This window comes from Hippopotamus amphibius, chromosome 3, assembly GCF_030028045.1.
Source record: "Hippopotamus amphibius kiboko isolate mHipAmp2 chromosome 3, mHipAmp2.hap2, whole genome shotgun sequence".
NCBI classification, from domain to species: Eukaryota; Metazoa; Chordata; class Mammalia; order Artiodactyla; family Hippopotamidae; genus Hippopotamus; species Hippopotamus amphibius.
The window spans coordinates 4,402,545-4,417,687 of NC_080188.1; the positions used below are offsets into that span (position 1 = coordinate 4,402,545).

At 47.2% G+C, this 15,143-nt stretch overlaps 1 protein-coding gene across 4 annotated transcripts in view; it reads right to left on the reverse strand.

The window, feature by feature from the left end:
- ADGRA3 (adhesion G protein-coupled receptor A3) overlaps positions 1-14,783 on the reverse strand; it is a 107,039-nt gene extending 92,256 nt beyond the window's left edge. For 3 of the 4 annotated variants that reach the window (XM_057726679.1, XM_057726678.1, XM_057726677.1), the window contains exon 1: positions 14,530-14,783. In XM_057726679.1, coding sequence (XP_057582662.1) covers positions 14,530-14,783 — 254 coding nt within the window. The remainder of the gene's footprint in view (positions 1-14,529) is intronic. The other variant, XM_057726682.1, reaches the window with a different exon arrangement.
- Between the last annotated feature and the right edge of the window lie 360 nt (positions 14,784-15,143).

The window sequence follows — 15,143 nt, forward strand, 5'->3', positions numbered from 1 at the left end:
TGCAGACACGAGAATTAATCAGGTGGTATAGAATCTGTAGGGTGCGGTCCGGAAATAGAGGAGAAAACACAGGTGTTTGTGGGCATAAAGTCAACAAAAGGCACCTTTGCTTTGCTTCATGAAAAGAGGACGTTTCTGAACTTTATGGACACCTCACACATTCCTTTGATACTCAGGAACAGATGAGCAGGCTGGCGTACTCACTGAACTGAGGTTTAACAATTTATATTTCTGAAACAGAGGAAAGAATGGGGATCTGCAAAGAGACGACCAGCGTTCAGTGCTAGTGCTCATCAAGGGTTCAGATCGAACTCAGGGACAAACTACAACAGCAACAACAGAAACAGTTAACAGGATTAAAGCACAAGGTCCCAATGGTGGCATCAGCCCCAAGGAACGAGGGTGGGTCTCAGCCAGTAAGTGACGTGCAGGTCGTCTAAAGGCGGTGAGAAAAGGCATGGGGCCAGACGCTGAGGGCTTCACGGCCCCGACACCCGTCAAGAAAACATCCCTGCATGTGATTACTATTATAACACCACAATTTGAGCTTCATTAAATGTGCATGTGACCTCTGTGGATTTTTAAAAATATCACAGTAATCCTGAATTTCCACAGTTAAAGAGCCTTAAAGATAATCTAGCTCAAAACCTCATTTTGCTCTTTGAGAAAGTGAGAGCCAGTAAAATTATGATGTGCTAAGGGTCACCATTCTACCTGGCAGCAAAGCTAACCTCAGCCCCTGTATCCATTCAGCCTCGTGGCTGCCTCCTCCGTATCCTGCTTGCTGGTCACCTTCATGAAACACGGGGTAGGCGTGCCAGTTCCCTGCTACCCACGCACAACTCCGACAGGCAGCAGTGCGTGCTCTCTAACAAGAGAGTGTCGGGAAGTCTTTTCACTTCCCAAGGAGACCTACCAAAACTGCGACTACCCCTGTGATGTCATTACTCCTTTCATCTTAAGAGGGCACCTATGTTTGAGGTAGGTCACTTATTATTACATCAGGATAAAAATTTCAATCTCAAGCATGCAGGTAAGAGGACTATTTAATCATCAATAATACTACGTTACAGTCCTAAGTAGGAGGCTCTGATCATTTCCACAACCACCAGATGATAGCAAAAAGAGATGTTAAATTTCTTTCCTTCAGTTATGAGGACAAAGTACTAGTTACTTTGTTTTCCCATCAGCCAGCTCTAAAGAAATGGTTCAAAGTAAACAAGTTCCCCTGCACCTTTTGTCCTACAAAGGCTTACCCTCAACCCCGACTAGCAACATGAGCATTGAGGCTGTCTGTGGCTTTTATGAACAGAACAACAGTGAGAATCACAGGCCTGAAGGCCACAAGCCTAAAAAGTGTGTACCCTGAGTGGATCAATTTGCCTGTCCAGGCTCAGCTAGCACCCCTGAAAAATGGGGGCGATGTTGTAACGACTGGGACGTGTCTGTGGCGCATCTGGCACAGCGCCCCGCACGTGATAAACACCGCTGTGTCGGCAGCCATCAGAGCCTGTAAACCAGCGAAGGGCACTTACACACCGTGCATCCTTGAAAACCACGGGGTTAGGCCACCAACCCTCCACTCAGTCGAACATCCGAATAATAACTTACAGTCAGCTCTCAGTATACACAGTTTCTCCATATCTACAGATTCAACCCACCGCAGACCATGTAGGAACACAGTATTAAACTACTGAAAAACCTCCACTCCTACATGTAACCACACGGTGCAAATCCATGTTATTCAATGGTCAACTATATAAAGTTCTGGAGGCCAAGGCACTTTACAGACACCTTAGTCTGCGCTGCGGACGGTAGTTTATTATAATTCCCAAACCGGCACTGGGAGAACACCGAACCAGCATCAGAAAGTTTTTAACCACCTACATGAGCTGACTCGTTTACGGATGCTTTAAGGTTACATGAGAAGTAGAAACAGCAGGTCTACCAAATTAATTTCAACAGAAAGCTAAGAAGTTTCCTGAAATCCCATTCTCTTGAAAGAACAATGAGAAGGATCTTCACGTTGACTTTACTATCAACCTCCCGACAGAAAAATACACACTTTCCTTTCATTTACAAGCTGTCACCATCTACTCGCACTCTGCAGGTACTAAGACTTAGTGCAGGGGGTCCCCATGACCCGCCCCATCTCTGCTCCACGTGGTGACAACAGGACATCTGCCTTTTTAAAGTTCCATAAACACGACAATGAAAAATGATGGAAACACTAACAAAACTTAAAAAGGGAACGTCTGACAACGTTCTTACATCACGGCCCCAGTCTGTGGTAGCCAAACGGATGGACAAGGTTTTCAACGTTACCCCTGAAAGAAGAACTCAAAGACAGTTTTGTTTTTTATCCCCTGAGCAAGGAACCCTGAACACTCAAGTCACAGCAGACAGTTAACTAGGGTTCTCCCAGTAGGCAATAATCGCCAGCAGGCAATCTCTATCATGGTTCAGAGTGTAGGACACCCACTCCCTATGGCTCTGCCTTCAAAAGCACACCATCCGCTAAGGAGGTACAGCTCTTTGTGGTCTATCTTTGCAGGAAACCCTGCAACCAAGCTGGCCATTTCCTCACAGGAGCTTCTGAGGCCAAACATGTCAAATTCCTGAAATTCAATAATTAAGTGATGATGGTAACAGATGTGGTGACGGAGGAAGACTACACGTGCAGTGGAGGGATGAAAGCTCTCTGAATCCAGGCAGATTCTAGGCAAGGCACGGCGCAGACACGAGACAACAACGGACTGCACTGAAATAAAAGGTAAGGTACCGCAGGGATGGAGTCTCACTACTTTTCAAGAAGCTTAACTGGGAGGGAAGAAGTAACCACTCCAGCATGGTGCTGCTACAAGGGTGGTTTGGGGGAGGGGAGTTTCTCGTTTTGTTTTTTTTTAAACAGAGGCTCTGTAGGCCAAGGAGAAACATCACAAAATTAGGGGAGAAGCTTAAAACACAGAAAAGATAAGTGACAGTTTCTCAAGAAGCAGGAGGGAAGAAAATCAAGAAAAGAGGAGAAAAAAGCAAAGTAATCTGGATAAAAGAGGGGCACTTTTCACTGTCAAATGCAGAGTGGGAGTTTAAGCCTTGACCTTGTAGGCTGGGTATTCTGCTTTGAAGACTCTCAAGTTTGTCCATGACAGATGCATCGTCCTGTGTTAAAAATAATGCAAGATTCTTCTCCTACTCCTACTTGAATAAAAAAAAAAAAATAGTGGGGAAAATGGGACTTTTTCATACAGAAACCTACTGAGTGTTTATGTGACAGACACTGAGGATACAGATACAAACATCCCCGTCAAGAATTCGCAATCTGCAAGCTCTTTCACTATGGAAAACAGTATGGAGGTACCTCAAAAAATGAAAGAACTACCGTATGATCCAGCGATTCCATTGCTGGGTATACATCTGAAGAAAACGAGAAAACTAGTTTGATCCCTAGTGTTCATAGCAGCATTATTTATAACTGCCAAGATATGGATGCAACCTAAGCGTCCACTGACAGGTGAATGGATAAAGAAAATGTGGTGCATATATACAATGGAACACTACTAAACCACAAGGAAGAATGAAATTCTGCCCTTTGCAACAATGTGGATGGACCTAGAGAGTATTATGCTAAGAGGAGTAAGTCAGAGAAATACAAATACTTTGTTATCACTTATATGTGGAATCTAAAAAATAAAACAAAGGGATGGATATAACAAAACAAAAACACAGACTTCCAGATACAGAGAACAAACGAGCGGTTATCAAAGGGACGGAGAGAGGGGCAATACAGGCGGAATGGGATTAAGGAATACAAACGACTCTGTATAAAATAAGCAACCAGGATGTAGCCTGCATAGCACAGGGAAATATAACCACAGTTTGGTTATGGATTATACTCCACTTAAAGTTCTAAAATGTGGAATCACCATGCTGTACACCTGAAATTAAATCAGCCATACTTCAATTTTTGTAAAAAAAAAAGTTCACAATCTGGTAAGGAAGGTAGGATGCGGTCACAAGGAACAGAGTCACCAGCCTAGCACTGATTGCCAAGGTGGACTGCAAGTTCCAAGGTATCCAAGACTTGAGAATTCTAATCAAATCTTTGCCAGAAAGGGAGAGTTTACATTTGGTCTTGTTTAAAACAAACAAAAGGAAGTTTAAAAAAAAAAATCATCTAATAGAAAGCCCATCTGTCTTAAACACAGTACTAGAGACGAATACACCCCTAGTCAATTTCTCTTTGCCTTTTCATAAGAAAAGCGCTGGGAAAAATTGCACAATAAAGCAAAGAATGCTTTTAAGTCTTATCTTGATGGGAAATGAATCAATTTAATTAGACTTAGATTTAAGCAGTCTTAAAGAAAGAAAAGTTTAACAACTGCATTACAGAATCTGTATTACAGTGACATCTCCAAAGCAGGCTTTAAGTTTCCTTCAATTAAATCTCAGGAGGGTTTAGGCCGACGTGTCATCCCCAACACAATTTACAATCTGCTTTCTACCTGGCTCATGATATGAGGCTATCACAGAAATGCCCATTAAAAGCCTACCTCTATTCTAGGTGCTACAGTTGCAGGAAGGAGCAATACAGTCCTTCAGCTCGATGGAACTGACATTCGAGGGGAGACTAGGTCACATATATGGAACTATTCATTCTGATTCAGAAATGTCTTCATATAGGGAGTGAATTGAACTTACAATCACATACTGAGAATTATTTCCTCTGCTGGAGGGACGCAGGGGAGAAGGATGGGGGGGATCCTTTATTTCTCCCCAGCTTGGGTTGGGGACATGCTTATTCCTCTTCTGGGGAAACATCTTGGCCTGCAAGTATGGTAGTCCCTCCTTATCCACAGGGGATAGATACATTCCAAGACCCCCAGCGGATGGCTGAAACTTCAGATAGTACGGACGCCTTTGTATACTGTACTATGTTTTTTTTCCTATACATACATACCCCTGATAAAGTTTAAGTTATAAATTAGGCACAGTAAGAGGTCATCAATAAACTAGAACAATTATAAAAACATACTGTAATAAAAGTTCTACAGAGATAGTCTCTCTCTCAGAATCTCTCATGGTACAAATGGAAGGTCTTCCCCATCTTAACTAAGCACTTATCACGCACTGTGGCCATAACTTTTGCAGTTTGAGGTAGAACAGCAAAACTAGCGTGAATTTTTTCCTTATTTCATGGATAAAAAGTTTGTTCTTACAGTAGACCTTAGCAATCTCAGTATATGATTTTTTTTTCCTTCCTGATTCAGTACAGAACTTTCACCTTTTAACTTAAAGAAAGCATCTGACAGTTTCTCTGTGGCACACCCTAACCGCCAGCATCCCAGCATCACCACGCCTATGCTTGGGAGTCATTATGAAGCGAAACAGGGATGCCCTGAACACAAGTACTGAGACACCAGGACGGTCCATCTGATGGATGACCCAGATGGCTACCAAGCGACTAACAGGCAGGTGCGCTGGACAAAGGGATGATTCACGTCCCAGGCGGGACAGAGCAAGGTTTCATCACGCTGCTCGGAATGGTGAACAATTTAAAACTTACGAATTGTTTATTTCTGGAATTTTCCACTTAATATTTTCGAACCATGGTTAACCACGAGTAACTGAAACTGGGGATAAGGGGGAACTACTGAACAATTCTTGACCAGGTAGAAGCACCACTTTTACATGCAGAGCTAGCAATCCCGCCAAAAGACTTTCTTCACGTTCATGCCACTGTCATCGAAGGAATTTAATAAAATATTCTAAGAAGCAGGCAGTGAGCGTGATGGACGACAGCCTTCTCTGCACAGGACTAGAGTCTAGATTTGTCTTTCCCTCCCTCATCCTGATTACTCAGGAACAGGATTTCAGATACCCACAGTTCAAACATTATGTAATTCAAACTTAACAAGGCAAAACATGGGAAGAAAAAAAAAGGGCAAAAGATATTTTTATTTTATTTCAACTAAGAACCCAGAATGTCAGTCATGCGAATTGATACAGAGCTAAAAGCCATAGCAAATGCCTGCCTGGTATATGAGCTGATTTAGCCTAGCAACAAAGTTACGTGCCCTGCTACAGGAAATCTCTCATCCTCGTCTGCCCAACATGCCTGTCAGTTATCAAGTCAGGAATATGACAAAGATGCCTACAGTCCTGCCTCCTCAGTCCCAGCCAAGACAGTAAGAAAATAATGAAAGAAAAATATGATCAGATGATGACTGCTCGCTCAAAAAAAAAAAAAGTGTCAACTACAGGGTGGAGGAACGACTGCAAACTAAAAATGTACAGAGGTGGCCAAATACAAATGACCCTTTCACAGACATGTCAACCTATATTAACCTTCCCTTCTAATCAGAATGTAAATTAAAATAAGCTCTTTTTTTTAACTTAGACTGGTAAAGATTAAAAAAAAAAAAATTCCCAGAGCAGGTAGATACTTGGGGAATTGGGCCTCTCATAATTTCTCTATACTATTTTATTATCTTATATAAATAATGCATTATTACTGGAAATAAATACCTATTTTACATTTAACATGAAATAAAGGACTTCAGGTAGACCGAGGCAGGGCCATATGTGTTCCGCTGCCTGCTCCATCTGAGTGTCAGGCCCCCAAGCGCTGGTCGGGACAAATGCTCGCTGCCCTCAGACTGTCTCAGTTCGTTCCTTTAGCGCCACGATGCATCGCCAAAACCTTATTATCCTTAACCCCATGACGTGATATTAAATCAAACTTCAGCACATCACTCCCCACTTTACAGGCATTTTCTTCTCTCTTATGAATCAGGCCCCACCCTGAAGCTCTCGCTCTCCGTCCTAAAAACGTCCTCCTGATCTTCATCCATCCTTGCTCCACTCAAACAGTCCCTCCTCCCCACCCCCTTTCTGAGGCAGCTGTCCTCAATCTGTTCCTCTGCTCTTTCTTCTACCTTCTTTTGATGCAGCAGATGACACCCAGCAAAGATGGTTAACCCTTCAGGTCACTGGGCTGCTGGAAAACAGGTTCTCAGCCCAGGTGACAACAGAATCACCTGCAGAGCTCTGAAAAGTACCAACTTCCAGGTTCCTTCCTGGAACAGTCAAATCAGAACACGAGATCTGTGGCGCCCGCATCTCAACTCTGAATGCTCCCAGGTGATTCAACACAAGGTGGAAAATCTCAAAAGCAAACTGAGCAGCCAGGTTTCAGGAAGGCGGAGATGAATCCCGCCACCCGCCCCCAGGCTGGGATGCAGGGCCTGGGGCAGTGGGATTCTGGCCTGGAACATCCGCCACACAAACACAATCACTGTGTGTGTACGTCAAGACACGAAAACGCTCAGAAAGAACTGCTGTAAATAATGGACATGATCATACGCTGCAGGAGATGTGAAACATACCAGGCTGGGGAAAGGCTCTGTGCCTGGCAGACAGACATGACGGGAAAAGCAAAGATGCTCACTGACCAAAAGGGTCTATCAGTCCCTTTAGCCATGCTGGTCCCAAGCCAGTCTTGCAGATTTCCCTTTAGAAACCCCAACACCTATAACAGTTTCCAAAAGTCCACCAGTTACCCTCTCTATCTCAGCTCTCTTAGCACAGTGCAGCACTGGAAGAAGATGCAGGTTAAATCACATCAAAAAAAGCAGATCCGGGAGAGGTGGGACAGATGTATATCTGGAAGGCAAGAGGTGGAGTGAGTTCCAGGAAGGGATACAAACACACAAGATTAGGATAAAGCTGGTCTAATGGCCAAAAAAAGGTCACACAAGCCCACCTAAAGTAAGCCGACAATGAGCAGAGTAGGCCGTGCATATCTGTGGAATGAACACAAAAGCAAGCGGTTTTGAAAACCAGGAAGGAGTTATGAAGACCCACTAGAGAAGAGTGACTCTCAAAAGTCAAGTCTGATCTTTGGAAGGGCCCTGCTATATGCGGGAAAGCAAAGTTAATCCTGGGCCTGCAGACAAAGAGGAAAAAGAAGACCAGGGTGTCGGGGGGAAGTGAGGCGGGCATACGGAGGGGGCTTAGACCTGGATAATTCTTACACCAGTCCCTCCCATTTGCTCCCTTCAGGCCCTGAACTGGAGGGATCTGAGGGCAAGAAATGCTTCCCGAGTGAAAAGCCCAGCATCTGCAATGTGCTCAGCACGGCACTAAAAGTGGCCAGGACAGACGTGTCCCTTCCGTGAGGCACCTGCTACACCTCTGTTCCGCCCCATCCAACACGTAGGAGATTCCCTCACTACACGTGCAAAATTTCTTAAAAGTTTAGTGTTAGGGAAGAAGGTGGGGTGGGGAGGAAGCTTGGGAGAGACTGCTTACTTTAAAACTCCCTCTTCAGACTAAAACTGTCTGCACTTGAACGTAAATGCAAGCTAAATCATGCATAAAGCATTAAAATATTAAAATAAATGTAGGCAACAATTAAAAACTCATTGAGCAAGTCTACATCTACAGCTTCCTAATTTTTGCAAAAACTGACTTAATAAGTGACTAAAATTTAAAGAATTCTGTATCCTAATTTTTGTCTGTTTATGAGAAAAATGTTGACACGACAATAAATTAGTATGTTCTCTGGACTTAAGAGTCCTCCATAGGAATACAGCCAATACAGAAAACAACTGCTTTCAGAGAAGCAGCTAACTGGGAAGAAGAAGAAGAAAAAAAAACCTCACTGCATACTACTATAAGAAACTTCACCTGTGTCATTTTCTGACTTTCAAAAGTTTTTACTTCAGATTTTGTTTGTTTGTTTTTCCTATTTTTTAAAACCATCTTTACAGGCTTCTGGGAGAAGAAGTTGTAACCAGGTTGGGACAAGGACCTCCAAAAGTTCCTGCGTCCGTTTGTTTCTGGTACTTTATTTTTGATTTATTGCCAAACCCAACTTCTCTCATGTACCCCCAATGCTGGAGGGCTCCAGGCAGGCCAAAGCGACAGGATTCGGGGCCTGGGTCATGCAAAACCTTCTCATCACTTGCATTCATGGACCAAATGCCTAAGGCTGCCCCAAATTCTGCAATATTTCTAAGCAACCTGCCAGCACGCTGTCTTACGTGTGTGCTGACCACACACACAAAATCATGTGGGTCAAATGTAACTGTCCAGAGGTTTACTGTAACTGTTCTTGAATTGGGGATCCAACAGCCATGAAATGCTGACCTAAACCAAATAAAGGTTCTCATCTGCCATAACAGGGTAAAAATTTGAATTCACATCCCTCCACCTGACCTCCGGCCGTACAGTCCTATCTTTGTTGGCATTACTTTTATCAATAAAGACGATTACATTCCCACCCACTGAGGTCCCAGAGCCCTTCCTTTGAGGGGATGTGCATTAAGAGCATCAGGTATCCTATACAGGGACACAAGAGCACAGATAAGAAGCGCTACCCAAGTTCAGAGAAAGGAAGGATCAGAGCACTGGAAGAGGGAAAGAAGAGTTCACAGCAGTCGAGCTGGATTGAGAAGGACCCAGAATTTACCAGGAGACAGTGGCAGACTTAGCCAAGGCACACAGGAAGCAGAATACAAATCTGCTCAGGGGACCATGAGATGCACACTTTGGTTAAGCAGAGAATTTGTGTCTGAGACAGATCCTTGGATGAAAGAATCATGTCTTATTTTATGCCTGAATCCCCAGCACTCAGCACTGTGCCGACAGTATTAACAGAGTCTCAATCAATGTGCACGGGGAAGAAAAGTTGTGCTGAGTACTGGGAAATACAGCTACAGAGGTATAGAAGACCTTGCATTCAAAGATAAAAACTTGACCCTTGACCCGCAAAAATTCAGGCCATGGCAGTTTTGGGGGATGTTTCATTAAAATCACCCTGCTGCTTCTCTCCCTCTGTTGCCCTCACCTGGCAAAGCAGCAGCCTGGCTCATCTCAACTGTTCTCATCTCGAAATTGAATGCATCTGGAGAGAAATAACCACACCGACCATCTCCCTTTGAGTTTGATCACAAGGCAAAAATGGACACAACTCCACCCTGGTGACATTTCTGCAATCCCCAGACGGTCACTCTCCACCTTCCAAAAGGACCCTTCGCTCCTCTTTCACCTTCCTCTTCACACCATCTCCTCACCCCTGCTCCCTCACTCTGCCTCTTTTCTATCTGAGAAAACAAAAGCAAGGGGGCAGGAAAGCTCTCTTCATCGCGCCTGCCCTCCCTGCAGCTTCCTGCCTGCCTTTCTGCCCACGCTCCCTCCTAGCACCACGTGGGGATGGCATGTCCCTGCTCCACCAAAAGCCAAACTTCCCACCTGGGCTCCAGCGCCCATCCCATCCCACCTTCCATCATCCATTTCTCCTCCTCCCCCACCATTCCCAACCACACTCAGGCGCTAACATTCTCCTTCCTTCACACCAAACTTCCTCCTCATCGACGTGCTCTCACCACCATCCTCACCCTGTTCTCTCTTCAACCCGCGCCAACCTGCCTTCCGCAGCCTCTGATCCGCGGAGGGCACCAAAGCGCCAGGCTGTCAAAGCCAGCTTGGTCGCACTGTTTCTGATCTCTCACTATCTCTCCACTGGGGCTCCCCCAATTCCAGTCTTCAAACCTGAACATCTCTTGGCTTCTAAGACCAGATACTCCCCAGGTGCTCCCCCCACCTCACCAGCGGCTCCCTCCTTCTCAGGCTCCTCCACTGCTCCAAGGGGCTTCAGCCTGGGCCACCTCCTCCTCCTCCCATCTGCACGCTCTCCCCTAACTGACCTCGATCAGACCCGTGCTTGAAATACCATGGTTCCGAAATAGACCAATGGTTCCAAAAACCCTCTTTGCATTTCAGCAGGACCAGTCCATCACCACCCCTCACTGTGACTGCGATATGCCCTCCCCCCGAAAAAAACCCAACCTTTCCCTCCCCTTGGGCCATACTCAAGTCCTAACTTCCCCAGGAAAGTTTAAAAAAATCTTCCAATGCCTCCAGAGCCCCACTGCTCTCCTCTTTTCAGGCTTCCTAAAGCATTTAAACAATCAGCAGTACAGGATTTATTACTTAATTACAGACATTCTGTGATTGTTCCTGAGATGTCTGCTTTGCTTTGGTACAAATCTTCTCTCCAACCAGGTTTAAGTTTCCAAACAATACAAGCACTTCTTTTTGTGTACCTGGCACTGAGCTGCATATACTGGTGACATCCAATCATCAGTTCTCTGACAGCAAACATAACATTTTATAAAGTGAAAAGCAAAACTCATGCATTATTTTAGTTTGTTAAACAGTCAGAAAAATCTAGGCTCTCTCCCAAAGTTACTTAAAAACATCATATTTAAAAAAAAAAAAGACACTCTTTCTCTAGAATTGCCATGTAGCATCATGAAGAAAATACTAACATTTGGAAAAGCAGGACTAAACGTGTACAACTTTCTACCACTGACGTCCTCGATTTTTAAAACTTAATATAGAGCACCTCATATAAAACACTGGAATAGAGTAAATAGATTTCCAACAAAAACATTAAATGCAGTTAAACTGTTATTCAACGTGTGTATACGAATAATAAATGGAACTTAATCCTTTAATACAAAAGGCGACGTGAGATACAAGTGACAGGTCAAGCTGAGGATTTCTGCCAGACCTCTCCAGAAACATGGCTACGAAAATAAGTGTTGTTCACTAAGATAACTGAAGGATGTGTGCTTTAAGCTATCCATATGTTGAAGTCCAGTTCATCCACTGAGTAGAAACAGCCTAATTTTTCATCATTAAAGAAAGAAGAAAGAAAACATATCCAACCCTTGCCATCCTTTCAACCCCGATCAACTTTGCATGCAACACAGGCATCACAGCTCAGCTGAAAATGCCTGGCCACACTGCAGGACCTAAAGCTCCACCAGAGAGCCTGTCCCTCCTTGACCTGCCTCCCACAGCACCCCAACACCCCCCGCCACCAACACCAACCCAGGGCACCAGACGCTTGCCCTTGGCATTCCAGCAAGATCAAATGCACGGCATCGCAAGCATGCTGGGGGCTCCCACCTTCACAATTTCCTTCACAATTATCTTCCTCATCCTCCTCAAGCTGGCTCTGGGTCCTCAGACCCTCGATTCCACCCACTATGTCCCAAAGGGGCCTCAGTTGCCCTCTTCTGGGTTCCTTTTCCTACTTGTGCACCCGGATAGTAGAGTGTCTACCATACTGTCCTGAGACTTATTCATGAATCTTTCTCCCGAAATATTCTTCCTGGAAAAGAAAGGCCCTGTTTTTAAGCCACATTCTGCAGTGACCTGAAAAATGTCTCCCCAAACCACAGGTTCAAGTTCTCACCCCTGTACCTCCGAAAGTAACCCTGTTTGGAAACAAGGTCTTTGCAGATGTAACTAAGTCACAGATCTTTAGATGAGATCATCCTGGACTTTGGGTGGACCCTGAAGTTAACGGCTGGTGTCTTAGAAGAGAGTATTTGAGAGAGACACACAGGGAAGGCCATGCGAAGACCGAGGCAGAGATTGGAGTTGGGCGGCCGTAAGCCAAGGAATGTCAGAGGCTGAAAGAAGCAAGGATTCTCCCGCAGAGCCTTTGGAGGGAGCATGGCCCTGCTGAAACCCTTGATTTCAGACTTCTGGCCTCCAGAACTGTGAGAGAAGAAATTTGCTGTTTTAAGCCATCAAATCTGTGGTAATCTGCCACAGTCCTAGGAAACTAACACCTAGTCCAACCCCCAAAATACTGCCAATGACCTAGGAATCATTCAATTAAAAAAACTGTGTTGAACGACGAAGGAAGATGAAGACAAAGGGTGAAGATGAGAAAGCATGTGAACTGCAGGGCAGGAATCTGGGACACGGACCCCTTGCCACACATTCACTATGGGAACCTGGAAAGTCACTTACCTACAGTGACCCTGTGACTTATTCCTAGTAAAGTGAAGAGAATGGCTTAGAAGACCCTCCACCAGGTCTGATACACCTTGAACCAACTTCACCCAGAACATCAACTTTATCTGATTCTTAAATTATAATTTCTTCGCATCCACTAAACAAATTTTATTAATTTTAGTTTTGTCTGAAGAGCTTTCAGGTGCAAAAAAGAAAAAAAAAAGATTAAAATATTTCAAAAAAAAATAAAATGACATTTCAAAGGGACTTCTATTTTAATCAGCTCAGAAACTTCAGTGAAGTATGCTGAAAAATGATTTTTTATAATCCCACCCGCCCATCCCGGCAAAATCAACAATTTACAAGTAGCTGCTTTAATCCAGCTGGAACTGCTGACAAATCCGAAAAACTCGACCTAAACTTGAATCGGCTTAAAGGCCACTGATCCGGATCCCAAACGTATGATGACTAATTTCCTGCGTGTAACAGGGGAGAGGGCCAACACAAAGGTTCTCTCCACTGGGCTCCGGACTGTAATGATGGTCCCAGACCCCAAACTTCCACTTCAAAGAATCTGGCTGAGAAATAAATACAGCTGTGCCGCTACCAAATGGTCACGTGTTGGTCAAGGTAGGAAACAAAACAAAAACTCTTTCACGGTTTTCGGGCCTCCCTGAACGGAAACACATACACAACTTTCCTGGGTTAAATCTTTCCTGATTCAGACACGTGGACATGAAGAACAAAGGTGTCAGTAATGAAATCTGTACTTGTCTTACCCATAAATCTTGCCTGGGTTAATCTGGGTTAAATTAAAACCCATATTTTGGGGTGATAGTAAAAACCGTGTTTTACGTTCTTTCACAGGTCACGCTGCCCCCTTGCCTTCATGTTTTCATAGGGGCAGCCTTGGTTCTTCTTTAGGAAACCAACCAAAACAACAGGGGAACAGGCCGCCGAGGGGCTCATATTTCAGTCCAACAAAATACCCATCAGAAACACTTTTAAACGTTCCCAAACCAATGCATCGTTCGGAAAATAAAATCGAGTCCCTGGGGCCAAGGGTTCCGCTACAACTGGGAGAAGCACGCTTGCAACCCTAGACCGCGAACCGTAGCATAAACGGAGTCACGAAACCACACAGTGTTCCTTCCAGGTGGAAACTCAATCCGAGAACCACGTCCCTGGAGTCGCGAGGCTCCACACCCCCACGGTCTGCAAGCCCGAGGCTCTCGGCTTTTAAAGATGCGCGCTCACCCCCAAGAACACGGGGCTGGGAGGGGCCCGGTTTCCTCTCGGGTGTCTTTCTGGCCCTTGGCAAGAACTCTGCTCTGAGAGGTGCCCTTTAGCTGTGCAGCGCGAAGACAGCAGAGGCGAAGCAAGCAGTCTGGGCGCCCGGGGGTCGCCCCAGCATCCCGCCACCGAGCGCCCGACGGAGCCAGCGCGCGCGAAGCCGAGGCGCGGGCGCGGCCCCCCGGGCCCCGCGCGCCGGACGAGGGGGCGCTCCCTCCGCGGGCTGCGCTCCCCGCGCATCCTCCCGTGGCACCGCGCGCGGCGCGCCGGGGCACCCGAGCACTTCTCCTCCGCAAGCCAGCGGAGCGGGCGGGCGGCCCGGGGACAGCCCGCCGCGGCGTCGCGCCCAGGCCGGGTCCCCCCCACCCCCCCCCAGGGCTTCCCCCGCCCCCCCCCCCCGCCCGGGCTACTCACAGGGTGACCGTGCGGTTGGGCACCGTGTCCGGGGGCAGGACCTGCGCCAGCTCCAGGCTGCTGCACACCACCTTGCCCTCGGCGGGCCCCGCCGCCCTGCCGGGCCCTCGCGGCCGCCCGTCGTGCTTGCAGCCCGGGGGCAGCGCCGCGGCCCCGCCGCCGCCGCCGCCTCCCAGCAGCGCGAGCAGCGCCAGCGGCAGCAGCGGGGGCGGCGGCGGCGAAGCGCGGGCCCGCCGGCGCCCGGGCGGCTCCATGCGGCGGGCCGGGGCCTGCGGGCCGAGCGGCGGCGCGCGGGCCTAGCGGGCGGACCCGGCGCACGGGCGGGCGGGAGCGCGGCGCGGGCCCGGCGGCGCCCGGAGCCTGGCGGTGGCCGCAGGACGCGCCCTCGCCGGCGCCCGCATGCTCCTTTGTCCACCGCGGCCGCGCTCGGCCTCTGGGGAGCGCCGGGGTCCCGGCCGCGCGGGGCCTGCGCCGCTCTGGGGCCGGCGGGAGCGCCGCCTCCTCCGCCGCCTCCTCCTCCCGCTGCGCCTCCGCGGCCGCCGCCTCCCCGCCCCGCCCCCGGCCCCGGCCCCCGGCGGCTCCTCCCCACCCCTGCCCCTGCCCCTCCCCCCCCC